Here is a 26,523-nt window from a genome sequence, read left to right on the forward strand (position 1 = left end):
AGAGAGAGTCAGGGAAAGACAGAGTGACATATGGGGGGGAGGGAAGACTCCTGATTAGGAGTTGAGGGTCAAGGCAAATAAGCTTTTGACAATTTATTACACATGCCCCCCTCCCCCTACCACCACAACAATAACAGCTTAAAAACTACTTTTTCCTCTTATAAGAAGTAGCCCCATCTTAGTGTGTTTTGGGTTGTTGTTGTTGTTTTTTGGGTTTTTTTTTGGAGGGTGGGGACTAACTACGCTGAAGCCTCATAAGGGCCAATGAGCATGAAATCTGCCCTCTACTGCCCTCTACTGGTCCAATTCCATCACTGAACAAATTTTCTATGAGGTTACATCCATGATGCCAAACATAATATGCATTTAGGAAAAACCCACATGTACAGGAGGCAAAGTGCACATTTCTGAATACACCCACACACGCACGAAAACACAAAAGCTCCGACAGAGCGGCACATGCAGCCAGCACACACACCACGGTTGGATTATTTGCCGAAATCAAATAGTCACCTCAGAGTTCTTTAAAAAAAAATAAAGTCACCTCCGAGTCCTCAGAGTTCTAAATGCAACACCAAAGAAGTTGCATTTACCAGTAGCAACGACACCCCCACTGACACTAGCTGGCAAACTGAATCCTGTTCTACACATTTGCCCACAGGCACTGGTGGTGCTGGTGTTACTGGCTGGTGCAGACCCCCGGGGATGGTCAGGATGGCACATGGTCTTCTCAGCAGGCACCCGGAATGGGCGACCTCATCATCCAAACGCATACGGTCGAGCGGGCCGGCACACATCTAATCAGCCAATCAAATTACTCCGACCCGTCCCATTCCTTTTATTGAAGCCACCGCAGATTCAAATGCAATAGAGCTTTCTAGCCCTCCATCTCTCCATTCCCCCCATCTTTCCCTTGCCTGCCCCTCTCCTCCACCCCCATCCTTTCCTCACATCTCTCCCTCTCAGAGTCAGATGGAACGCCTGATCACCCCATTTTATAACCCATCGGGAAAATAAAGACGTTTCAAAAGTCGGACGGGCATTTGAGTTTTAGGGTCGAAGCCAGATGACGGCTCCAGGCCACCAGGCATTTCTGTCCACCTTTTCCCTCCAGTCTGGCTCCTGGTACAGCGCTTGCATTGCTGCAGACTGATGAGCCAGACTGGGAGGTAGGCAGGAGCAAATAGGTGGGTTTTTTGGATTTTTCCTGGTCTGGACTGGGCTGGGAACTGTCAGTTGAAGATCACCGGTCAGGAAGGCTTATGTTGATGATGCGTTGTGTTCTGCAGTCTGCGGTGTCTAATGTTTACTTCACAAAGTTTAGGGAGCAGTGCTGAACACCTAATCAGTGCATACGCAGTCTGTATTACACTCAGCAGTCTGTTCTTACTGTGCTATTAGTACTAAGTCAACAAAATCACGAACTGCCTACTGCTTAAAGAAACGACGCCCCTATTCACTCAGTCACCTCTTTCTGCTTTACATGGGGAGATGTGAAGGTTCTTGCACACAGACATTAACCTCTTTACATCCAGCATGAAATGCTTTTGTTTGGCATAGTTTTCCCATTTTTCCGCTGCGTTTTCCACTAGGCTCTCCTCTATGCCAATTTCCCGCTAGGTTTTCCTTTCACAGGCACGCTGGCCTGACCCGCCGCCACGGTGGGTCGGCACGGACCTCCGTCATGACTCCAGCCTCCCGAAGAGCTCCAGCCATTTGAGGAGTTTAATTACGGCGGGCAGGAAGCCTCCATGCTGGAGCGTCGTTATGGCTGATCTGAATGAGCCTGGAGGGACACAGAGGCCCCATGGACGCTCTCTCCATTCCCACATGAGAGGAGGAGGAGGAGGAGGAGGAGGAGGAGGCGCCATGCCCATTCACAAGGCCCGGCTCTGTTCGGCCGCGCGCAGCCTACGAGGAGGGCTAATTAAAAAGTGCTAACGGCTAGCGCGGCGGAGGGGAGCGGGTGAAAAACAAACCCCCTTTGGGATGGAGGAGCTTAATCAAGGCCCCAGGACACTCTCTCAGTCGCACGCTCTCTCTCCTGCACGCGTGTGCATGCAAACACACACACACACACACACACACACACACACACACACACACAGTGATCCTAGGCCTCGGGATGCATATTGATCCGTTGGGTGAGTTACAGGGAGATACAGGGAGAGGTCTGGGTTTGACTTCTCCCACTAAGATGGGGGGTCACACCTGTGTGTGTGTGTGTGTGTGTGTGTGTGTGTGTGTAGCACGGCTAAAACCAGATTAAGCTAAAGTTACCCGTCTCTCTTCCTTATTGCCATGTCATTCAAACCCCCGCTAGCCCAGTGACCACGCGGCCGCACAAAGACCCTTTTCCATAGCCCTCATCAGTGCCATTAGCTCTCAGACATCAAACACATGGGATTATGGGATTGCCAGAGGTCCCTGAAGGGGGGAGGATGACACAAAATGGATTCTTCCGGGGACTCCCCTATGACTGGAGGGCTTTCTCTCAGGAGATTACGCTACAATTTGTTTCTCTCCTTTTCCGCCATTTTGTAGCCGCCTTGCGCTCCACAGAGCGGCTGCACTGTAATCCCGCCTGCACGGCAGATTACACACGGCTTTGTCAACACGGCTAATACCCAACAGCCGGGGAAATCGCCAAGTTCTCAAGGCACTTAATGCGTTATGCAAGCACGCTGACACACACACACACACACACACACACACTCGTGCACAGACATAGACTTGTGCACGCTGCTAAGGGCTCGTGAAACAGTTGAATGTATATGGAGCAGGCCATTCCCAAAATTTCCAGATTTGGATTCTGGAAGTATGAAGCAAGCAACATATATGCACACCAAAAGCATTGAGAGGATTGTCTGTCCTCCTAAACGCAGAAAAACCCAACACATTGTTCCTATTTCTCATCCATGTCTCAAGTTTCATGGTACATTCTCTTGTGCCCCTTTGGTCTCAGCCAGATACCAGATAGGGTGGACACCTCGACCATCCGAGTCACACGACCCTATCAGAGCGTTGCGCGGCCAGCGCGGTAAAGCACCTCGGCGTGTGCCGTCACCTTTGGGATCTGAAAGGCAATATTTGGTGCGGTGTGCTAGAGGTTTAGCTCTGGTGTGAGGTGCATGCCACTGGATGCTGCTACGGTGCACCGGCACCAGGCAGGCCGCCGTGCAACTGGGGGGTCAGCATTGAGGAAACAATCTCAAAGTTTAGAGTCTAGCGAGGCAGTAAATCAGATCGTGATTGAATGCTGCTTTTACCCTTTTCAGTGCTCAACTCCAGAATTCTACTGCGTAATGACGTAGAGGGCCTGTGTTAGCAGAGCCGTTGGGAGCAAGTGGTGTCAACACCGCCGTCTCTCCCTCTGCGGCTCTGGTTGTTAGCCACTTAGAAATCGCTAAATAGGATTATGTCATAATGTAGAACTTTCAATCTTTAGACGTTTTAATCCAGCGTAATCCAGAGACTGACCAGAAACGATCACACTGTTGTGATGTTCCTCGGAGTGTAGTGTATTTAAAGAATAGTAATCTGTCAAGAAACAGCCAACAAGGATTAAAATACACACACACAAACTGAATAAAGGGGCAAGACACACAAAAAAGAACCCAAACAATAACACTTACAATCCAACCCTTAAAAGCAAGAACACACACAGTGAAAAATGGCTGCAGTATTTCTCATACTCAACAAAAGAGGGAAAACTGAATGCACAGGAGAGTTCAAATGTCCCTTGGGGATTATCCTTCTAATATTTCATCAGATTAGTCATCCAGCCAAAGAGCCCACAGAGCGTTGAAGGACCCAGCAGCCCAGACGGCTTCCTTTGCAGATTTTAAGTGTTGGAATAAGGCTTTTTTTATTTGAACGCTCCGCGTTTGCCTGATGTACAGGCTGTGGTGCCATACGCGCATAACAGTGTAATAACTACTTCGTTACCACGAGCTCCACTTTGCTGCAACAGCATGCAACGCAGGAAGACGACTACGCGGGTCTGAACTACGAGCACCTGTTCTTTTTGCGCCGTCTCTCACTTGCTCCATTTCTTTCTCTTTCTTTTCTTTGCCTCCTGTCCTCCCATCCCCCTCTCTCTGTGGGGAGAATGTGAGATGACCTTACCATGAATAAAGTCAGAAAGGATTAAGTGTGTGTGTGTGTGTGTGTGTGTGTGGAGGGGGTGGGGGGGGCAGGATTTGGGAAAGGGGGCAACAACAGGTTCAGCAGAAGGTGGGGGGTGTTTGGGGGGTGGGGGGTGGGGTATAAGGGGTAACAGATGCTTTCTTTGTGGGATGTGTTTGGAGGGTAGAAATCTTTCCTACCTTAGAGACAGCCAATGTGTGTGTGTGTGTGTGCGCGTGTATGTATGTATAAGATGAAAATCAAATGCTCATCCAGTGTTGTGGCGTTCTCCCCAGATGCCTTTACAGGAGGGTGTTGGGGACAACTGGGAGTTGAAGTGCAGACAGCAAGACCCGTTTAACAAAAAGCATTTTTTAAAATGAGTATTTAATGTTGAAAATGCACCAGTCGATTAGTGTAAATGCACTAGGAGCTCGGTGTAAATGGGTCGCAGTGTTTGTGCATTAGTTAAGCATGTGGACTTACTAACATGCATGGAGCGCACTGCCTTTAAAAACGTCCTTCTCTTGGACCAATTTTGCTGTTATTGTGAAAAAGCCATTGGAATATAAACCAAGAGACAGACTACAGCCTCGGTTATTTACATGAGACACTTTTAAAGCTGCAACCAATAAAGAGTAACTGATTTCCACAGGAAATACATTTAAGCTGAAAAACATGAAAAAAGCAGAGACAAGCCCCATAAAACACAAATACACCATCATCTTATAGCCCCACACACACACACACACACACACACACACACTAAGCGAAGGGGCAGGAGGAGGTGGTGCTGCGTAGCCTTAGGCAGCACCGTGCTGGAGATTAAGGCAGACATATGTCCCTAATTGAACCACATCTGCTCCAAATGTCAAAGTTCAAGCATGTGTGTATATAGATAGATGGAGATGGTCAACATCACTTGTGTCACACACACATTGCCTGTTGCAATAACAACTGGAAACAGAAGTGATGATCTCTTCGGATGTTTAAATGCCTGGAATATTTTCTTCTACATTACCCAGTTTAACTCAGCACAAATCTCTCTACTTCACTCTGCATGTCTGACTGACTGCGTACGCAGTCTAACACATTCTTTTCCATCTTAGCTCCGCGTTCATATTCTTTTCTTGTTTCTTCCTTGGTGCTGAGAGAGAGAGAGAGAAAGACTGCTGAAACAGAAGGAAGAGAAGCAGGAGATGAGGGGAAGATTACAGCCTGCACATGCACCCTACCTCCACAGGTGAGCTCCACAGGTGCTGCTGGAGCAGGATCGGGGAGGAGGCCCTCTTGGCCCACGCAGCCAGCTGGCGGTGTGCCTTGGGTGGGGTACGGAGGCCAGCCCACCCCCTGACCTGGAGCGCCACGGCTACGAGCGGCTGCTCTTGCCAGAGCCATGTGGATGCGTGACGATCGTGGAGAACTACAAAGGCTGCACGCACACACACACAGGCACACACGCATGCAGAGAGACACCCCGTGTGTGTGAGGGAGACGGACGCTGAGAGAACATCTGGAGGAGTGACTGAAGCTCAACCCATCCTGCACACACACACACAACACTGTTGGAGTTGAAAAGAAGCAAAACTCTTTTGTACATCTTTGAAGTCACACTTCAAATTCTCTAAAAAGCATCAACAGATTTCTAAGCTGTTTGAAGATTAAGGACATTTTAAATGTGACTACAACGCAAACAGTGAGAGAAAGAAAAGGCGTGAACAAGCCTGTCACCAATGACAGAACACCAACACATTTCAAAGAGACTTGGGGGTTACGGAACAACTGGCACTATACTCCAAACGTCAGCCCTTGTGTATGTGAGGAGCAAAGGGCAGGATGGGAAGGATGGAGGGAAGGCGAAACACCATCCCATCCCGGAAGTCAGTGTCATGAGCTAGGTCATGTGACCACTCTGGAATCAAATCATGAAGGTTTTTAAAGGGCCTCAATGCGTTTCAGGGTTTGCCTCTGGAATTTCGGCATCTCACGTGCACCCAAAGCAGCTCATGAAAGACTTGGTGATCAAGTGAAGTGGTTAAGGTGTGCTGGGTCACTGGGAACTGGGGTCATGTTTTAGGTGGAATGCGCTCGGTGAAGCTGGGTTTTACTTTTGTTGACTCTAGGCACAATCAGCACACTCACCTGCCAGATGCCCCGCCCACACACGAAACCACAACGGCTACACCAAACACTCAGCATAGCGCCCCAGATACATCAAGTCCCCAACCTTTAATTGGTTCGATTTATCCATTGGGTCAAATAACACATGCGTGTGCATAAACCCACCCCCTACCTCGTCTCTACTCATAAAATGCCCTTGGTATTGGGTAATTCAGTTTTCATAAAATCTCCATATATGGACACTGCTCTGAAGCAGCACAATTGCTGTTTGCACTTCTCCTTTGAATGAAAGATTCTCAGACAGTCAGTCATACCTGCTTTCTCTGACAGGACGTCTCCGTCTGGCCTAGCGTGAACACGGACGTGGAATCTGTAGCTACTGTGAACGCGAGACGATTTGAAACACCAACGGTGGAGTGACAGAATTAGTGCATAAGTGACAAACCGTGAACCCAGTCGAGCGGAAGCCAGCTTGGCTGGACTCGCGTACGGAGCACTAGATTAGCAGCGTGGATCTAGCAGCGTTTGTTCATCTCACCAGGCGTCAAATTCACCTCCACTGGAGTGGACCACAAGCTTTCCACAGCTACTTTCACCAATGCAGCACATGGAGGCTGAGCTGAGCATTAGGCGCCACCATGTGGCCGAGCCCAGCACGCCTGCATGGAGTTGTAGAAAAGCGTCTGAACTTGACACGATGGTTCGTCGCCGCTGCTGGTGCTAAGGCCCCCCCCCATTCCCCTGGACTACAGTATAGCACCTCCTTGCTTTAACACACTACAATGCGGGAACCGCACCAGGACTAGGAGCGCACGGCACGGTTGGTCAACGTACCGACCCGGTTCTGTGGTAGCAACAAACGCAGCTACAGCTTGGGTGTGTACACACGCACACGGCCAGAGACTCAATAATAGACAGGGCAGCACGCACACACCTTTTTCAATGCAGTTTTCATCTCTTCTTGGAGGCAAGACAAAACATTTGCATTTGTTTCATGTAAAAAAAAAAAAAAAAAAAAAAAAACCCACACAGCATAAAAGTGACAATGCCATGACAAAACTGTAACCAACAACCACAACACTTTTTTTTTTGAAAAGGCCAGCCCCTTAACAAATCCAAATCACTAAACAAGAAAAAAAATAATTCAAGTGCATCCGTCCTCCATTTCAGTGCAGTTCAACGAGCAGCCATGTCCACAGACAGGGGAGAGGAGCCCCAGCTCAAAGCTAGTGTCTCTCACTTTGCAGTTTGTCCTCAAATCCTCCAGAGGGCACCAGAGTGCTGAATTTCAGCAGGGGAAGGTCTGGAGCCGGGCACGTGCTTTTCGTCAGTCGACTGGGCGGCGGGGGAGGGATGGGCGACGCGCTACTTTTATGACCACGTCCCCAACGATTGTTGTTGACATCATTGGCCACTGCAGTGTCGCTGCAGATACTGCCGTGTTGGCAGCGAGGGAGGAACGCCCCCCGGTGGTAGCGGCGGTACAGCACACACAGGACCACCAGCAGCAGAGCAAGCAGGAAGCAAAGCAGGAAACAGATGATGTAGAGGAGCATGGGAACTGTAGCCCTGATGCACTCTGGCAAGCACAAGAAAGTAAAATTAAACTCAATTCACAATCAACACTAAAAGCAAGAACCAGCAGCAAAAAACATTTAAAAGTCCCAAACAGAATCTAAACCTTAACCATTTAGGCTAGCTCTAGGACAGAATAGTTCAGACCAACGCCAAGTCCACATTTTTTAGCTCAGAAGAGATGGCTTTTTAAATCCCTGATTTTTAAATCTGGCCATATAAACATGGGAGAACTGGATTATTCTTATGAAGCAAAAATCAAAGTCGACTTCAGGAAGGCTCATCCAAGGTGCCTCATCTTACCCCGCCCTGCTGCTTCCACACACACAGCTCCGCCCAGCCCAGGGCTGTAACCATGGTGACAGTGGCAGGAGTAGGAGCCAAACTCGTTCACGCAATCCGCATGAACATCACACATGACCAGCTGTGTCTCACACTCATCGATGTCTGTGTATGAAAACAAACACATACAGAAGTGACATTAAAGTGGTATGAAGAGTGTGGGGGACATGGGCAGGTTGCACTGTACGCAGTGTGTGTGCATGCACGCAGGTTGTGTGGACACCACGTACAGTTGTGTTCAAAATAATAGCAGTGTTTAAAAACTAATTTGTTGGTGTGGAATCAAGATGCTGCTTGCTTACTGGTGCGTTTGGGGTCGTTTTGTTGAAACACCCATTTTAAGGGCATTTCCTCTTCAGCCTAAGGCAACATGACCAAGTATTCTGATGTATGCAAACTGATCCATGGTATGCGATAAATAGGCCCAACACCATCGTAAGAGAAATATCCCCATATCATGAAGCCTGCACCACCATGCTTCACTGTCTTTTTATATACATCATATATAAAAAAAAGTGGGACCGCAGGGGCTCCTTGCCGATAGATTAGTTTCACAGGTGTCTAATTGTCACAGTACTCGCAGGTAACTTCAGCTCCAGGGTGATCAAAGATGATCTGATCATTGGCTGAGTCTTTGCCATTCTAGCTATTCTTCGATCCATTCGAATGGTAGTGTTCCGTTTTCTTCCATGTCTCTGGTTTTGCTTTCCATTTGAAAGCATTGGAGATCATTTTAGCCAAGCAGCCCATCATTTTCTGCACTTCTTTATACGTTTTCCCCTCTCCAATCGTTTTAAGCAATCAAAGTATGCTGTCCTTCTGAACAATGTCTGGAACAACCCATTTTTCTCAGGTTTTCAGAGAGAAATGCATGTACAACATGTGTTGGCTTCATCCTTAAATAACAGCCACCTGAGTGACATCTGTTTTTTCACAGAATGAACGACCTCACTAATTGCACTCCACACTGCTATTATTTTTAACATGCCCGTTTCTAATAATTATTCAATTACACAAACTCAGGAGTATGCATATCATGAATGTTGGGTCTGAGGGTTTTCTATGACTACTGGTAAGTTACACCTACTGGTAAATTTGCCATGTAGTAATATAATTTCTACAATTGATCTGGTTAGTCATGTTGGACTGCTATGATTTTGAACACAACTGTATGTTGAGTGTGTTTGTATGAGCAATGCTGGGGACCAATGCAAGGACCACGCTGTGTGGATGTCGTGCGCACCTTCTACAGAGACAGAGACGACGATGCCGTGACTCTTGTTGTGAGGGCTGATGCTCCGCCCCCTCAGCCCCTGCAGGGTGGAATGTAGAACCCCGAGTGTGCGGCTCACCTCATCATTTTCCCCAAGCTGCACCCATGCAATAAACAAGGCCCCCGCACTCAACCTGAAATGAGTCAAATGAAGTCAGTAATACTGCACACAACCCAAGCTGAAAAGTGTGCATATACACATTACAGACATGACTAAAAGCAAATCAGACAAACACTCCTAAATTGAACTCTGTGTCGATCCAGGGAGAGTGAATCGGTGCTTCAAATTCAAGCGCCAACTGTCCATCTTCAGTGTAAACCATTCTGAGTCTACATACATACTTTTTAGCTCTTTTCAGAGAAACACTCCTCAGGGTGAGATCTTCCAGTTCTTTCTGAATCTGGAAACAAAAAGCAAAAAAGGTCCATAGACCCCTTGTAATTCCCAGTAAACACAGACGATGTTGACCAATATGAAACTACGTTGCTTTTACAGATGTGCACCCCGTTGCATCAAGAGCCTCGGACTACCCATCAGGAAACTGGACCATAATGAGAAAGCTAGTTCACATCCAGCACTCTTTCCTCCAATGCCCATCCCACACGGGCCCGTTTCTATAGAAACATCACGGGATTATTCCTAAACAGACGCCTCATTACGGACCATGGTCTCGACTGTGCCTCTGAAGGAGTTCCTAATCTGATCCCAGCCATCTGCTTGGGTGTGGTCCAGACCAATCTCCATGCCGACCTCCAGCAAGAGACCTGGGGGGGGGGGGAAAGGTACGACGTCACCAAGGCGTGTCTGGATGAGATTATTCATGATGAGGAAATGACAGTTGTTTGCAACCTAAACAGTACCATCTGGAGGAGGGGATTTTTCAGTCTAGAACACTCACCCCCTGGAAGGTGTGGAGATTCAGGTGGATTTTTGACAGTTTGGACTGGATGAGCTTTCCCTGTGTGATAAAGAAAGAACTGAAGCCCATGTGGGACTGAATGGGGCAGCCATGCAAATCTGAAAACACTCATGTTGATCCAATTAGGGGGTTAAAAAAAACAACAAAAAAAAAACAAAAAACAACTAAACCTGTGTTGAGTTAAAATCAGATCTCACAATCGCAATTTGTGAATTATATGCTTGCCTGACAAGTTTACTTATTCCAAAATTAAAACATTCAAATATACAAACATGCAGGTGTAGCTAAAGTAATACTACAACTTCAGTACCTTTGAGTCTGTGGGAGGGTTTGGGCGTCATTGATGAATAAGGCCTGGTCTCACCATAGCTCCCATCACGCTCTTTAGCACCAGTCTGAAATGTACCACCACTGCTAGCCAACAGCATCTCCACAGGAAGCGCATCATCGCCTTCCTCCATCCCTGGCCTGGACTCCATTTTGGCTCCAGCTGGATCATCACCAGTGTGTGTGACCTCATTTTTGTATGTGGCAGTGGACACAGTAGAAGGGCTTGTAAGAACCAGGTTGGCCTCCTCAGTGGTCGGCACGCGTGTGGTACTTGTGGATGTGGATGTGGTCATGGCGATGGTGTACGCATGTGTACGCATGTAAGTCGGAGCTGAAGTGTGAGACGCATTGTTCGTCCCGTCAGGGGAGAATTGTTTATACTCATCCGCAGTTATCCCACCTTGTGCTCCAGTTGTCATAGAAACAGATTCCATGAAAGCAAACTCATTATGATGTAAAGCACTTGGGGAAGCTCCATCTTGGTTCTCAGCTCCGCCCCTTGTTCTTCGGATCTCGCCAAAATTCTTCTCCCATGGTCCTGTAGTGGTGGCAGCAAGCTCATTGGTCCAAGAATTAATATCATGGCTGACCTCCAAAGGTTTAGAAAGAGAACTGTCTACTTTCTCCACTGGCAGAGGTGGTTTACTGGTAGAGATTTCATGGCTGGAATCCTTTGTCTCCTCAATTTCCATTTCTTCTTCCTCCTGCATCACCTCAGTTACACTGGTCCCTGTGTGTTAAAGAAGACATAGAATAACACTATGGACCAAGAATATATTTAGCCCTGAATTAATTCATTAAACTAAACAGTCTGTCATTCTGTTAGTCAGAGTAACCTGAAGGCCCTTTGACTACCTCCTCACTCACTCAAAATAAGTAAAAATCTAGCCTATTGAAGAATGGTGTAGAATTTGTACAAAATGTAGTGGCATACACACCACTGTCTAAAATAACAGGAAATAAACCAGAAGTTACTGGCCTGAGATCTTATTTTCCTGTAGATTGTAGTTTCACCCCTGATTCAATGCCTCCTCCAAACTTATTGGCTGGATTAATGCCTTGTCAAACACCCAAATGGCATACTCACGACTAACAGCGGGGGTCTCAGCAAAGGTTTCCGGCAGCCCGAAAGCCCAGAACCGCCCATAAAACCCCCTGTGAGGTGGGCTGGGGTTCGGCCCAATCAGCTGCACCACGTGGACTGTGTTCGTGATGGACGTGTATCTGGCCTTCCCCCAGCATCGCTCCAGGATCCGGCTCTCGCCAGCGGCCACCGGAGACTCGTCCAGGTGGATCTGGTCCGTCTTCAGGTGACAGGCGTACATCGGCGTCAGGTCCTCCAGGTACAGCTGCACACGTTTCCCACGAGGGACCTGCACAGTCCAGTTGCACCAGAGGGCAGGACTGGAACACAGGTAGTCAGGCGAGAAGAATTCACCGCTTTCGCCGAAGAGCACTTGGTGACAGCTCCGTAAGGCGTAGAATGCGTTTCCATTATGACCCATGTAGCCTTTGCAGAAGGAAGTCACATGAATAAATAGAGAATCAACAACAGACAAACAGGTGTGTCAGAGAAATAACCCCCCACCCAAAACTGAACTCGAGGTCTGGATTTAAATAATTCAAACACCAAATGTAACAGTACTCTTAAGGACTGTTAAGCATGAGACACAATTATGCAAAATCTTGGCAAAACAACAAACTGAAAAGCAACCAGTCTGCATGTGCAGAAAATACCACACAAAGTTTTTACTTTAATATGTTGTTGAAGGTTTATATTTCTAGTTTGGCTCTGTCTTTGTTTCTTTCTATAAACAGCAAGCCTTACCTTCATAGTTTGTCTAGGAATATTGTCAAAACAGTTCAGACCCATTACCAACAATTGCATAGTGACAATCGTGGGTGATGACTAAATACCAGTCTACGATCCAAGAAGTTAAAATATTTACCTGTAGACATGTAGGCGTCATTTTCTCGCATCTAGCAAGTATGAACAGCAACACATGAGCAGGTTAAGAGACTATATACACGCCCAAACACATTCACCGAACGGGACTGTAAATCTGAGGCCTACCAGTCGCGGCTCCGACACAATAACATGGATTAGTAGCAAGCTGCAGAGTTTGCACAATAAACGCCGTTGCATTTTAACTTTGCAGGCTAATTGTGAACTGTAATAAACAAATTAGAAAACCTCTAAACGCTCGCCCGCTTGCTTCAGCGAAAAGCCTCCTTTCACGACACCACCTGCACGTGAAATCACTTGGAATTGTAATTAGTGGAGTGGCCGCCTATCTGGCGCGAGCAAGCCAACGCGCGGTAATCGTTGGGCGAGCACACATGGCCGCTCGTGGCCAACGCATTACAAAATATACGACATTACTGGATTATTGTATCTTTGGTCTCTTACAAAAAACATTCCTGCTGTGATGTTCTGTGCAATATTGTGTAATTCCCTGCTAACTCTATAATGGCCAAGTGTAAAGAAATTATCATTACATCATTTCAAGAGTGTTAGGTTGATAACTGACCTACCTGCTTTATGACATTATACATTTATACATTAGTATACTATAGCTGAAAGGGGTGCTGTCTTATTTCATACACCATATAAAAGCGGAGGGTACATGGTTCTCCCTTTATGAAGGTTAAGGGTTAATATTTGACAGATTTATGTCACTGGGCAAGCAGAGATTATGAAGATACAACGGAGCATCACGTGGTATTAAGATGGCCGTTACAATACTTCATAAAAAAAAATTTAACAAATAAAATAATTAACACGTTTAATCTACAGCACGAGTTTATTCCTTTGGTGCGGAAACATGCAACATTCATATTACAAAACTGATAGAAAATAATAGAAGACTGACGAGCATGTGAGCACCTCTCATAAAGCACGTTCTATTGTGTTCGCGCGCAATATTGTGTCATTTCCCGCTAACTGTCTTGGCCAAGTGTAAAGAAATTATTATTACATCATAATGTGATTCCATGCGCGGCATGAAGGCACTTGTCTGTATTACAAGAGACGGTCAGACAAGACACATGTACTTGAACACTAAACTTCAGTCCTGCCCTATCTCGGTGTTGGTCCAGATTAAAGAACAAGCAAGTAAATAGATCTGCATTTTTATCTAAAAACGTGAAGTACATTATATATTATTTATTTATTTATTTATTTATTTATTTAAATTCAGTCCCCAAATATTGTCCCCAAATGTTCAAATCTTTTTTTAAAAGTAAGATTTTTGAGATTGGGTTTTAGCCTGTATGAAGTCACATTACATAATTTCCTGCCCCACCTAATATGTAAACAGACCAAGCCTAATGCTGAAGGCTACAAATGCTTATAAAACAGGGAATGAAATGTTCACAGTTTTTTTCTTTCTTTCTAGTGCACTTCATACTTTTATGGCTTTTGTACCCTATGAACTACACTTCATTTCAGCCATTTCAGACTGAGCCCAAAACTCAATCTTAATGTGTGTACTAGCATACCAGTGTTGCAGGACATTCCGGAATGCAGAAGCGTTAACTGTTGGATGACTGTCAAGTGCAGGATTGATAACCTTTTGTTTAGGGTTTTAAACATTGCACTTTTAATTAGTAATTAGAATGAATTAGATAAATTAAAATTAATCACCATGTATAATGGAATCCTGAGCATCCTGAGGTCTTAGCTGGGCCAACCAGACAGAGTATAACCCATATCATATTTCATAGACAAACCAATGTTTGATGCTATAACCTATGCCATTAAAGCTCTGATTAGTGGCATCAGACTACATATTACACATTACAGAAAGAAAGATCACAGGAAATACTATGGTCCTAATGTCAGATGCCACTATTAAGAGATACAATATCCTCATTTGTTAGACATGAGAAAGTAGATGTTATCCTAGCTGTGCTTAACACTCACAGGGTAATATGAAAAAATTATCCAGGTTTCTTTCACTGTGAAGCATACAACATTAATAAGGCTCAAGAAAAAAAAGGTTTGATTCACTTAAAGGCTCCTAATCTCCAAGACATCCCTTTGTGTTCTATACCACATGATTCTAGACCAGGTCTCTGACACTGACACACCTGAAATACAGTTTACATTAGCTCCAGTCCCACTTCCTGTGAACTGAAAGTGATCCTATGTCAGTCAACATCCTGAGAATTTGAACTAAATAAATATTTTTACAGTGTAAAATGGAGAATGGTGCTTCCTGATCAGAGGATTGATGCATCTAAGTACATCAACGACCAGCCAGGAAGAATTTCCTTTCACTTAAGTTCATTCAAGATCTTGGCTGCAAAATCAGACATTAGCGATCTAGAACTCTCCCACAAGATGACAATCCGAGGTTCTTGATTCAATGTCAAACATTACCTAACCTGCATCTCACTGGAAGCTCAACAGAAGATAATTAACAGAACATCAGATTTTGGTCCTCTAGCATAGTAGGTTCTGGATCTAGTCCTCAGGAACCATCAGCAAGTACACATATGTATTCTATATTTTAAGTGCTAGGTCCTCTTAATTAGCTGGTTCAAGAGTATGAGGAGCTGTAAAAGGAAACCCTGTTCCGGCTGGGGGAACCTTCGGGACTGGACTAAGAGCCTCTGGTCTAGAATAACCTCCAGTTTGCAGTTCAGTCTGTGGTCACTGATCTGAGATCAGATATTTGCCATCTGTTTTGATTGCTGATTAATATAAATCAGCATCAGCTGATCAAGTCTAGAACCATCAGTCCACACTAGCAGTTCAATTTTGGGTCATTGATCCAGCTCCAGATTTTTATCACATCCTGTGGATTCCTGGGGTGCACCAGCATCAAGCTTTGGTAGGCACATGCATTCTCTCTGTATTTCTCTTCGATGTCAAACGTCCTGAAACCTTTGTGCTTTTCCGGCACAAGGCCCAGTCTCTGCAGGCACATGCCTGTGTAGACGTCATCGATGGGGTACAGCAAAACATGGTGCGACATGTTCCTCAACCGAAGGCCCACATCGCCGGAGTAGAGATACCCTCCACCACCGGCATATGGCGGATATTGCCCCACAAAGACGCTCTCAGGAATGTAGTATTTAAGCTTTTTGTCTCTGTGTGGCCCGGCTTTGGTGATTACATCTCCGACGAAGAGGTCTCGCGCTTTAGTGCCCGACAAGCCGTCAAGGTATCGCAGGATGTGGTGGGTGTTCACGAAGACGTCGTCATCGCCCTTGAAGACGTAGCGGGCGGAGGGGCAGCGGTCACCCAGCCACTCCAGAAACAGCACCTCCTTCAGGGTGAGGTTGAAGAATGTGTCACGGTAGTCCCACTGGAGCAGGTCCCCATGCAGCATCGCCTCATGGTGGACCAGTGCAGATATGTTTGGGAAGTGGTCGATCGGTGCCGTGTTGCCGAGGAGGAAGACGGCAGCCACGCGGTGGTTGCCGAGGACGCCTGCGCGACCCCACGATTGTCGGATGGCCTGCCGCCGGTCGAAATGATGCGCCAGCGACTTCACTGCAAATAATAAGAAGGTCGGTTCTGAACACACACCGGGCGCGTCTGTTAACATCGGGTACGACCTACACCGCATGTAGAGCAGGAAGTCCTTGAAGCGCTGTGGCAGGGAATTGTAGTCTTTAATCTGTGTGGCCATTTCAAGGTCTGGCTCACAATGGCCTGCTGTCCCAGTTGAATTGTAGTTCCACTTGTGTGAGATCTGGGCAAGCTCAAGATGGGATGTGTTGCTGCTGTTGCTACTGTCGCTGTGGTAAAGCATTTGAGGGTTTTCGATCTGGTCGAGATGCTGCTGCTTCCGGTTCCAGAACGCCTCACTGAGTTTGGACTTCCTCCAAAAATGCTTGTGTGGAATGTTGGGATGGGCTGCATCCGACTTGCCCTGGCTGTAGCTCCGGGATATCTCCACGAGAAAGTAAATGAAGAAGTTGAGCATCATCATCAGTCCCAGGAACTTCATCTTCCTCCGGCTGGACTGCATCCTGAGGATACACTTGCCACCTACATATGTACACACACACACACACACACACACACACACACACACACACACACACACACACACACAAAATGAATAAACAGCGATCAAAAGTTCACGAAACATAATTGGGTAGGAGTACACAGGCTCATCATGAGTGTGACTCCAGGATGCTGCATGCTCCTGTGTGGAGAAGCATTAGCAGGGATGTCCAAATGCAGCCTGACACCCACAGCACTGCAGAGTTTCCTCTAACACACCAGACTCAACTCATCAGCTAATCAGCAAGCCTCATATGAGTTCCAAGCCATATTAAAGCAGAAGAAACCCTAAATTGTAAAGTGCTTTGGACACTCCTGAGTTCACTGCATATATGTAACCTCTACATCTGAGAGCTTTCTCTGGTACATAATGCTGGATGGCCACAATGCCAACACTAATCCCATATCTACAGTCCAAGGACAGTGGAGGTAATAGAAGAATCTAGAATAATCAGTGCGCAAGGGTTTGCCATCAAAATGGGAATAAGCACAGAAACATAAAAGAAATAAACGAGAACATTTTTTCCAAATGTTAGTTTACAATGACATCCCTGAAATGGCAAAGAAACAAATATAAGCAAATAAACATGTGTTAGTAATTGTCAAAACGTGTGTCAAACAAGTACTGTGAAACCGACCACTCCAACAACTAGCGGGTTAGTCACAAACGCAGGCTTAAATGAAGCTGTTTTTCAGACCCCAGCTACCAGAGGCATACTCACAGCTGGGGCAGGAGCAGGGCACGTCAATGGTGAGCTCCATGAGAGAGCCGGAGGCTCGCCTGTTGGGTCCAGAGGGCCGGTACCTGTAGTTGGGTTCGGGCCAGAACCATGAGGGCATGACGGACTGCATATCAGCAAGCATTTGATTCCCAACCTCTCGCTCTCTGTCACACACACATACATTTATCCATTCATTTCCCTCACTGTTTCCCCCTTTCTCACTTGATCTTTACTGATCTCTGTTGTTGCCAAACACTGGTCTCTACAACTTCGTGCTGAGCTCTCTTCGCTGGTCTCTACAGCGTTGTGCTGAACGCTCCACTTCTTGTTTCTTATTGTCCGTACTGCTTTCTTCATGCTGGCTTTACATCCGCCTCTCACCCTTTACTTACCCCGCATGCACACACTGTCTCTTGCTCTCTTGCCCTCCCTCTTCCTCCCACCCCCACTCTTGGCAGATTTAAATCATGTGCCCCTGATTATGAACCCATGACAGTAATTACAGGTTCTCATCCCGGATACCAGACTCTCACAACAGCTGGAGAGACGTGCTATCTAAAGCATTTCAGTCTCCCACACCGTAACGTATGGCAACCCATCAGCCCTCTCGGAGAACAGGTCACGTCAACGCCTGTCACTGCTGAACTTTATTCCTTTATACAGACAAATTTCATTTCTTTATTATGAATTACATGAGCCACTGTCTTCTTTAAATCTTAACAGATGAAAATAATCCCGGTTTCTGATTTCTCACCTCTCACTGAACAACCCTGCTTATTTTCACTTGGATTACATTCGCAAAGCAATTCAAGGACCATTTCACCATTTTCAAACGTTTACCTGTATGACTGGTCAGGACCGCAGTCAGTGATAAGTGCTCACTCCATTCTTTCAACACATCTTACTTTCTTAATGGATGTAATGTTGGCCAGATTAGAACTTTGCTTTATCTATGACTGGAAATATTGTTAGAATAGAAATAGTAAATATTTATTGCTCAGTGTACAGAAGCTCCCTACGTACACATTACCAGACTTCTGGAATAAATTACATATACAAGATAGAATTATTTGAATGTTGCTAAACTCATGCAGTTTAGAGTCACATGTATAGTGTTGGATTAACACAGATTGCGTGACACAGGACAATTTTAGACCAGCTGCATAAGGAGTTATGACTTATAATGATACTGGTTATATATATTCTAGGTATACTTTCAATTTTTCACATAATAGTACTCACATTAATGTCTATCTGTGAAAAAGGAGACTGTGTCCAGTTACATTTCAGTCACTCACACTGATACTATTTTTTATTTTGTTTTCTTGTGTTCTGCTCTGCTGGTGACAACATCTGGACAACATCGCTGTGGAACTTGGGAATCATCGCTTGCTGGGACCTGAACCCATGACTTTGATGTTGCTAGCGCCTGCTCCTCCAGGTACAGGTCCATACTGCATTTAGGGTGTTTGATTTTTTACGGGTGATTTTTTACAAATCACTTCTTCTGATGATGCAAGCATTTTTTTTTCTTTTCAGCTCAGTGTTTCAGTGTCTGCTCATCCATACTTTTAGTGAGTTCAGATGTAATTCTTTCATCATTTTTAAACAAGATATCCAGGATTTGGAACTGGTACTTCTGAAATTACCATAGCAACAGGAAAGAGAAATGTCAGTTACAAACAGTTTGAACATTTTCTAAATTTTAAATGCACAGGACACCACACACTGTTTAAGGAGAACTTGTCTGATCTTGGAAAGTTCCTGCTACTTGTAAGCTCATGTGTACACACAGACAGACATCCCCTCCACCGTCCACTAACATCATACGTGGTACAACATATCGGCCACATCATGAACGCTCGTCTGTCCCAACCTTTCAGGTCCAGGAAAAGGCAGTGATGTGCCAGATCCACAGTACAAAGGCCATCAGCGCAGCAGTAAACACCCTTTCACATCACGGACAGATTAGCTCAGCACACCTCGTCTCAGAAAGCAGCCTCCTCCGCCGTTGACTGAGCTGTTTTTAGTGTGTTGAATGAGCTGTTTTTAGTGTGCGTTAGATTAACGCCCGGGCTAAACTCCTAACAGAAAGGTTACGTCTTCAGGAACACAGTTGGAAACATGCTGCTGTCCTAGCATGACCCAGGTGTAGTAGGTGGTGGTGTTTATGCCTGCAGGAGGCTCACGGTGGCTCAGAGTCGCTCTGGCATAGCTTTGAGATCCTACAGAGTCCCGCAGAGATTCAACAACGGGTCTTCTCTGCTCCCCTGCCCGAGGGACACGACAGGGCAGGGTTTGTTCCGACACACCTGACTCATTCATCACCTTATTATCTCCAGCACTGCTTGGGGAAACTAGGCATACACAATATGGAAAAAAGTTACGCATGTCTTCCAGTATAATGAAATAAGTAAACCATTAATCTAACATGGTTAAACTTTTATTATTTTAATTAGAACTATTTGGATCACTCGAATACACTGAATCATCAAAACATCCAACGGAACAAACCAGAAAGAAATTACGCAGGAAGGAACAGCAGCCAATAAAACAATAAAGGGTCTAATTTACAGTCTGTGCTGATAATAATAATGCAGTAATATAACGGTCAATATTGCAATAGTTATTAACAAAAATGTCCCGACTATGATCCCATCTGCTAAAGATCAGTGAGCCTCAGTCAACGTACAATCCAGGACTTGTGTCCTAGATTTACGGCCCTCTTCCTTTGTGATCCTCTCGCCTGACGATGAAACAGGACCAGATCCTGATGTCACTGTGGAAAAAATGGTGGGCGGGTGTGATGCAAAGGCTGTTCGTGCACCTTGGAAGACTGGCGGCACTAACCTGTGCGGTGCAGGGCGAGCTTTCGTGTAACACAAAGTCTTAACATTGCTGCCAGGTTTGCAGACAGGCAAAGATGAGAATAAAAAGATGAGAGTTCCCAGAGGGTTCCCGGAGGGTTTCCGCAGTGTTCCCGGAGGGTTTCCAGAGTGTTCCCTCAAAATCAACAGCTACTGCCAGCAGCACAGAGACTCACAACAGGGAATGAAGTGTGTGAATGGGGAAGACAGAAAACAGCGCTTCAGACAGGACACCACAAAGTGACAGAACAAAAAATATGCAGTTCATGAACCGCAACTAAACACACACACACACACACACACACACACACACACACACACACACACACATTCACAAACCAGAGCATCGCACATCAAGGTAGAAAATGCAGCAGAAATAGAAACCAAATTAACGGGTCCAGATTTTATACAAGAGTTGCCAAGAGAGTTCACAAAGAGAGAAGAACAACAGGAAACACTTACACTCTTCATTCAGTACTGGGAAAAGAAAAACAGATGTGAGTGGGCAGGGCCCGAGGTCAGTAACCCAGAGAAACCCGTGCTGACAGATCCAGAGCCTTAGGTCAGTAACCCAGAGAAACCAGCGCTGACTGTTGTTATTAAAGCAAATGACAGCCTTCTGATGTGCCAGGAGCTCTGGTTAGGGCAGCGTAGTTCAGTCCAGTCCATGCGGATCTTATGCCAGACCAGATGTTTGTTCTGTTTTCAGTGCATAATGCACAAGAATCAGGTAATTATAAGGGAGCAGAGCTCTGTGTTACCTGGGTAATGCATGTTGGTACTTGCAGAAGTCAAAATCCAGATGTGGCTGGTATTGAGGACTGGATTGAGCACCTTTAGGGCAGGCTGGGGGCTTTCACATGAAGTACCGTACAGGCTGTATCTCCACAGTTATAGAAATACCGTACAGGTTGTATCTCCACAGTTACAGAAATACCGCACAGGCTGTATCTCCAGTTATAGAAATATCGTACAGGTTGTATCTCCAGTTATAGAAATACCACACAGGCTGTATCTCCACAGTTATAGAAATACAGTAAAGGCTGTATGAAAGCCTTTTATCAATTATATTACATCTCCAGTCTGAAGCAATCTTTATGACATATGTGTGTGCATAGTCCAAGTCCAAGATATGCCTGGTAAAGGTTAATTTAGGGACATGTAAGAATGTCTTTACACTGTTTACAACTGCTCAAAGTATCCAAAGTGGATGGTTTTTTTCAATGATCCGTGACAGAAGCTAGGTGCACCTGAGTCAGTTTGTAACGTGACGATAGGGCTGACATATGCTGGCGCGAAAGAGGGTAAGTAGCAGTCAGGTAGCAGGATAACGACACCACATAGGAGCTTTTAAATGCATACTGGACTTCTGCGTTTAAATATACCAACAAGGACACGCACGCACTCATGAGAACCTCTGGACAGACGTGAGTGTCCTTTCACTGCGTAAGATCCGCAATAGTTGACGTGGTAACCGTTATGGGCGCGTTTTTGCTGCGACGCACGCATGCATTTTGAAAACTCGTGGTCGTGGCCAGTCCAAAACACCTGACTGGAGCTGTCTAATATTTCAGTTCACGGAAATTAGACTGACTTCTCAAGGAGAGACACCAAAGCAGAACATGATACCACAGGCTACGCAATAGCAAACTTACATTTCTGTGCGCTCGCATGCCAACAAGGGCACTCTCTCAAAAACTCCTAAAATATTAAAGCAATTAAGGCGTGTGTTTGCATACTCAAGCTGTGAATGATGATATCATCTGACAACGGAGACCGTTACGTAGCCTATTCATCTAGAAAAAAACGACCAAATTCTTTGTGGTTCAGTAAATGTTTCCTTGTGGTAACAACTCGTCGCAACATTTCCTTAATTAGATCTTTCCCTCTATACCTCATCGAGGTCGGGTGTCTATATCCTTCTATTACAACATACAAAAAAATAAATAAATAAAAGATAAAAGTCTCCCCGCTGACGCGCGCAGCCCCGCCCGTTATCTGCTGCTCTATTGTCTGTATTGAGGAGCGCCATCCAGCTCGCTCATAGGCGCGGACGGCACAATTACCTCTGCGAAACGTTTCGAGGATTCACATGACTTTGAACTACTTTGCAACTGTAGCTACGGCCAACGATCGCGGCTGTTTAAACTTTCCTATACGAGCCGTCCCTCTTAACTACGCCTATATTTTATTTTCCACGGGCTTGAACTTCTATGAACTGCGCGTAGACGCTGACGCGTCATTTATTATGAGGCTAACATAGGAAGAGGGGCAAACGATGTGGGGCACTTGAAATAACAAACCAAAAGAATTATTTAATTTGCCATTTGTAATGCAGTCAACCCATAATCCAGTACAAACCGTTAAAAACAAAACAAAAAGAACTAGTCCTACCCAATAATACGAAGCAGTAAAACTCATATGTCAAATGCACTATTGCACTGTTCACTATTTTTTTTGCGTGAATTTATGTACTTATTACCATTTCTCTCTCTCTCTCTCTCTCTCTCTCTCTCTCTCTCACACACACACACACACACACACACACACACTCACACACACACACACACTCACACACACACACACACACAGCTCAATCCAATAGACTCTAAGGATGTACACAAATTAAAATGAACTCACAAATAATGTGGGACCCTACAGCCTATCTGGAATAAGGAAATATGCCTCTAGCTGTGGATGGCATGACATAAAAGTACTGTTATAGTAAGAATTCTTGTGTGGGGTGTTTTTTTCATTGTTATAAAAACACCAAAAAATACAGTAAATATGATTCTATGAAACAACTAAACACCATAACAGAGTTTTTTAATTCATTTATTTTTGCTTAAATGTATATTTCTGATGGATTGCGAATTTTACAAACACTCCAGGGGTTTGTATTTTGAACCACATCTGTATGAACAGAATGTTTCTTAGAATTCGAAAGGTATGTCGTAAAAGTATTTAAAAATGTGTTAATTAAAATGTGTTAAACATTTTTGCACGATTAGTTTCAGCATAATATTAACGAGCCTCGATTTTATAAATATATTTAGTTGCAAGTGCAAGAGAGTATATGTACAGACTGTGGTGAAATTTGGGTATATAAACTTACATGTCTGAATTCCTAAAAAGAGAACATGCATAAACCTCGTCAATCTGACCATTGTTTCAGATGACCAGAGTCAGAGCAGATAGGCAGAATAAATTAGACGTCCTGTCAATTAAGATATAAAGACTGAAAACATTGACTTCGCTCTCCTGTGACAATATACTGTTTTAAAAGAAGAAGTTAAAAAGCCCATTAACACTAGATGCTTACACACGCAGCTACTTTGTACATAATTCAGAAAACCTATGATTTACAATAGATTAAAGTCCTGCCCTGAAACCTTACAAAGAAAAAAGTGCCTACCGCCGTTGGCAAATCAGGCCGACTCAGACTGCACTAGTTTTAGCTGTAGCTCTTACCTTATTGTGGGTATCGGGCTCTTCAGACAGATCTCCTTAAAGCCGCAACATTCTTCCGGTAAACATTTTCGTTAGAACAAAACGAAGACACCAATTAAAAACACAGTGGCGCCTCCCGGTCTAAGTACAGGTGACATTAAAGCCCCGCCAAGCCCCCGTAGCCTGCGGGATGTGCTGGAGCTGACCGCCGCGGCTTCACTTACCACGTTCTGCAACCGTATCGGCAGCGCGAGCTTCAAACTTCACACGTTCACGCGACCGCCCATTTTTGAGGGCGTGCATGTTCCGGGATGGGCCGTGTTACTCAATCTTATAAATTCATATCAGTTGCGACAGCATAACAGTGGGACGCTTCGGCTTTGGCAAACTGAACCCCAGACGTTGTAATGTGGTAACTAAATTTCCTCCTTTGTGTCATTTGGTTATAAACCATGTCGTCTCTGGTTCAGAACTTTTGGGACTCGCTCTAAAGATTTCATGGGTGGTTGAAGGGTGACCGCGTAAAGGTGAGAGACCGATAAACAAACAAAAAAAAAGGTTCTTAGGATAAAGTCAGTACTCAAAGTCTGACCAGGGGCAAACTACTGTTAAATAGGACTCGGTCATTTGTTTTCCACGTATTTGTGGTCTGCAAGAAACGTATTTATTATCAGAAACAACGAAACCGTTTAGAAAAATGTATGCAGCACAGTGTTATACCGATGTTTAGGACTTTCACATGTGCACGCAAGTTTTCCCCTGCCATATTTTACTGAATATATACGGCAGGAAGAGAAGGCGTGCACACTTGCCTGAGCGTTAGGAAGCAACAGATAAACCGCATTTCCACGTGCATACGCACGCGTACTGGCAGAAAAAAAGGCCGGCCATAGGAAGGGCATTGTCACAGGGCATCTTCTGATTCTTGAGCTATACACAAAAGACACAATTGCACTGGTGCATTATTAATAGCCATCGACTGCTCCATGGTGCTGTAGCTAAGAGTCCTGCCTTTCCGATAGGCACTTAGCCTGGAGCCATATCTAGAAACGCCTCCTGCTACGGGAGCGCTGTTTCTGGGTCAGCGAAGTGGTCAGTCTCACAATGCTGAAAACCATAATGGAAAAGGTCCAAACCGATCTGAGATCAACCGTTTCGAACTGCTGTGAGAAACTGCGGGGCTGTGTAAGGCGAAGCTGGACATGCCCGGCGTCTCGTGGTGAACTCCGGCCGTGCTTCCTGAAAATTTGCGCGTTGAGTTTGAATAATCTTTACATTGCTTTCGGGTGAGGGCATAGCAGCCACCGCGACAGTGCAATGCACTCTGTGTGTGTGTGTGTGTGTATGTGTATAAAACGCACCTAAGAGAGAGAGAGGAACATTGTTTCAGACACAGGTCCTTCATCAGTTGTGCAAGCAAAATTAGTAGTAGGAGACAGTTTATATATGAAAAAGTAGATGTTTAAATGTAGATGAGTTCTTTTTCTTTGAGTTTCCAAATTTAATTTCTATCACAGCAACTGGTGATGCAACAGTCATATATATATATATATATATATATATATATATATATATATATATATATATATATATATATATATAAAATGACACACACACAATACGGTAGCCAACTCCTAATATCCAGAAGTAACAAAGTGCAGTAATTAGGGTGTTAGCGAGTCAGAATGTTCTTACACACACACACACACACACACACACTAGCTGTGGTGTACTAGGCTGTCAATGTGTTTTTGAATGTCTTCCAGCTTCTTCAGCACTTGATTAACCCTCAGCTCATCGAATTCCAAGCACACACACTGTGTGTGTGTATGTGTATAAAACACACCTAAGAGAGAGAGAGGAACATTGTTTCAGACACAGGTCCTTCATCAGTTGTGCAAGCAAAATTAGTAGTAGGAGACATTTTATATATGAAAAAGTAGATGTTTAAATGTAGATGAGTTCTTTTTCTTTGAGTTTCCAAATGTAATTTCTATCACAGCAACTGGTGATGCAACAGTCATTAATATATATATATAGAGAGAGAGACACACACACACACAATACGGTAGCCAACTCCTGCAGTTATACATACACACACACAATACGGTAGCCAACTCCTGCAGTTATACATACACACACACACACACACACACACATATATATATATATATACAGTATAAACTTTAATTTCTAGTTCATTAGCATTACACATTTTGTTATAGGAATGAACAAGAAACCAAATAAACATATCATAAATAAAAAACAACGTTCCCAATCTATCCCACATATAATATACTCCATGTTTTACTGTGAACATACAGTGAAGATGCAGGAATCCATGTGCACTCATCTCCTCCCTGCCCAAGAGTGTGTTCATGGATCTCACACCACTAGGACAGGATGTTTGTGTGTGTGTAAGATCTGATTTCTTTCAAAGCATCTCAGGTAGCAAAGCCAACAGGCAGGTGTGATAAACATCCATTAAACATTTAACATGACAGGGGCGTTCTGTTTTCTTTGTAGCTCTTCTCAGAAGTAACAGCTGCCTGGCTGATACCAGTAAATGGTAATGAATCAGTATGTACAGACACATGGGACAGTACAGTGCAGAAACCATCTCCCAATCTTGTTCTGTCTGAAACCACCACCCTGAATTGATTTATCAGGTCCATCATGAGGGAAGTGCAAGTTGCAGAGCAGACAAGCTCAGCTGAATGTTGGTCGCTGTGGTTCAGACCTGACCGTGCCGAGTGCCGTGGTGCAGACCTGA

The 26,523-nt window shown here is 44.9% G+C and overlaps 2 protein-coding genes across 7 annotated transcripts; both read right to left on the reverse strand.

The window, feature by feature from the left end:
- Nucleotides 1–5,292: 5,292 nt before the first annotated feature.
- Nucleotides 5,293–13,248, reverse strand: zgc:66455 (uncharacterized). The gene is made up of 9 exons (XM_081701227.1): nt 12,639–13,248; nt 11,777–12,199; nt 10,670–11,419; nt 10,339–10,398; nt 10,104–10,204; nt 9,782–9,840; nt 9,410–9,573; nt 8,128–8,271; nt 5,293–7,828 (listed from the first exon to the last, which is right to left on the reverse strand). Exons 1-9 carry the CDS (start codon nt 12,667–12,669, stop codon nt 7,476–7,478), a joined length of 2,085 nt encoding a protein of 694 aa, XP_081557353.1. The 5' UTR covers nt 12,670–13,248; the 3' UTR covers nt 5,293–7,475.
- Nucleotides 13,249–13,483: 235 nt separating this feature from the next.
- Nucleotides 13,484–23,976, reverse strand: b3gnt2a (UDP-GlcNAc:betaGal beta-1,3-N-acetylglucosaminyltransferase 2a). Of its 6 annotated transcripts, none has more exons than XM_081701231.1 (3): nt 23,772–23,976; nt 17,434–17,597; nt 13,484–16,693 (listed from the first exon to the last, which is right to left on the reverse strand). In XM_081701231.1, exons 2-3 carry the CDS (start codon nt 17,573–17,575, stop codon nt 15,441–15,443), a joined length of 1,395 nt encoding a protein of 464 aa, XP_081557357.1. In that variant the 5' UTR covers nt 17,576–17,597; nt 23,772–23,976; the 3' UTR covers nt 13,484–15,440. The 6 variants fall into 6 exon arrangements, with proteins under 6 accessions (XP_081557357.1, XP_081557355.1, XP_026869562.2 ...); XM_081701229.1 differs by having other exon boundaries at nt 17,434–20,212; XM_027013761.3 differs by having other exon boundaries at nt 20,284–23,976.
- Nucleotides 23,977–26,523: the final 2,547 nt, after the last annotated feature.

Source organism: Electrophorus electricus, chromosome 18, assembly GCF_041902795.1.
Source record: "Electrophorus electricus isolate QZ-2024a chromosome 18, ASM4190279v1, whole genome shotgun sequence".
Lineage (NCBI taxonomy): Eukaryota > Metazoa > Chordata > Actinopteri > Gymnotiformes > Gymnotidae > Electrophorus > Electrophorus electricus.

What these genes read in the sequence shown, in the direction of transcription:
- b3gnt2a (XM_081701231.1), bottom strand. Translation starts at nt 17,575, where the DNA reads ATGCTTGCTGATATGCAGTCCGTCATGCCCTCATGGTTCTGGCCCGAA. An exon ending in GCCCTGCTCCTGCCCCAGCT is followed by an intron (nt 16,694 to 17,433) that starts GTGAGTATGCCT and finishes GTACATATGTAG; the next exon opens with GTGGCAAGTGTATCCTCAGG.
- zgc:66455 (XM_081701227.1), bottom strand. Translation starts at nt 12,669, where the DNA reads ATGCGAGAAAATGACGCCTACATGTCTACAG. An exon ending in TGAGACCCCCGCTGTTAGTC is followed by an intron (nt 11,420 to 11,776) that starts GTGAGTATGCCA and finishes TTTAACACACAG; the next exon opens with GGACCAGTGTAACTGAGGTG. An exon ending in ATCTCCACACCTTCCAGGGG is followed by an intron (nt 10,205 to 10,338) that starts GTGAGTGTTCTA and finishes CCCCCCCCCCAG; the next exon opens with GTCTCTTGCTGGAGGTCGGC.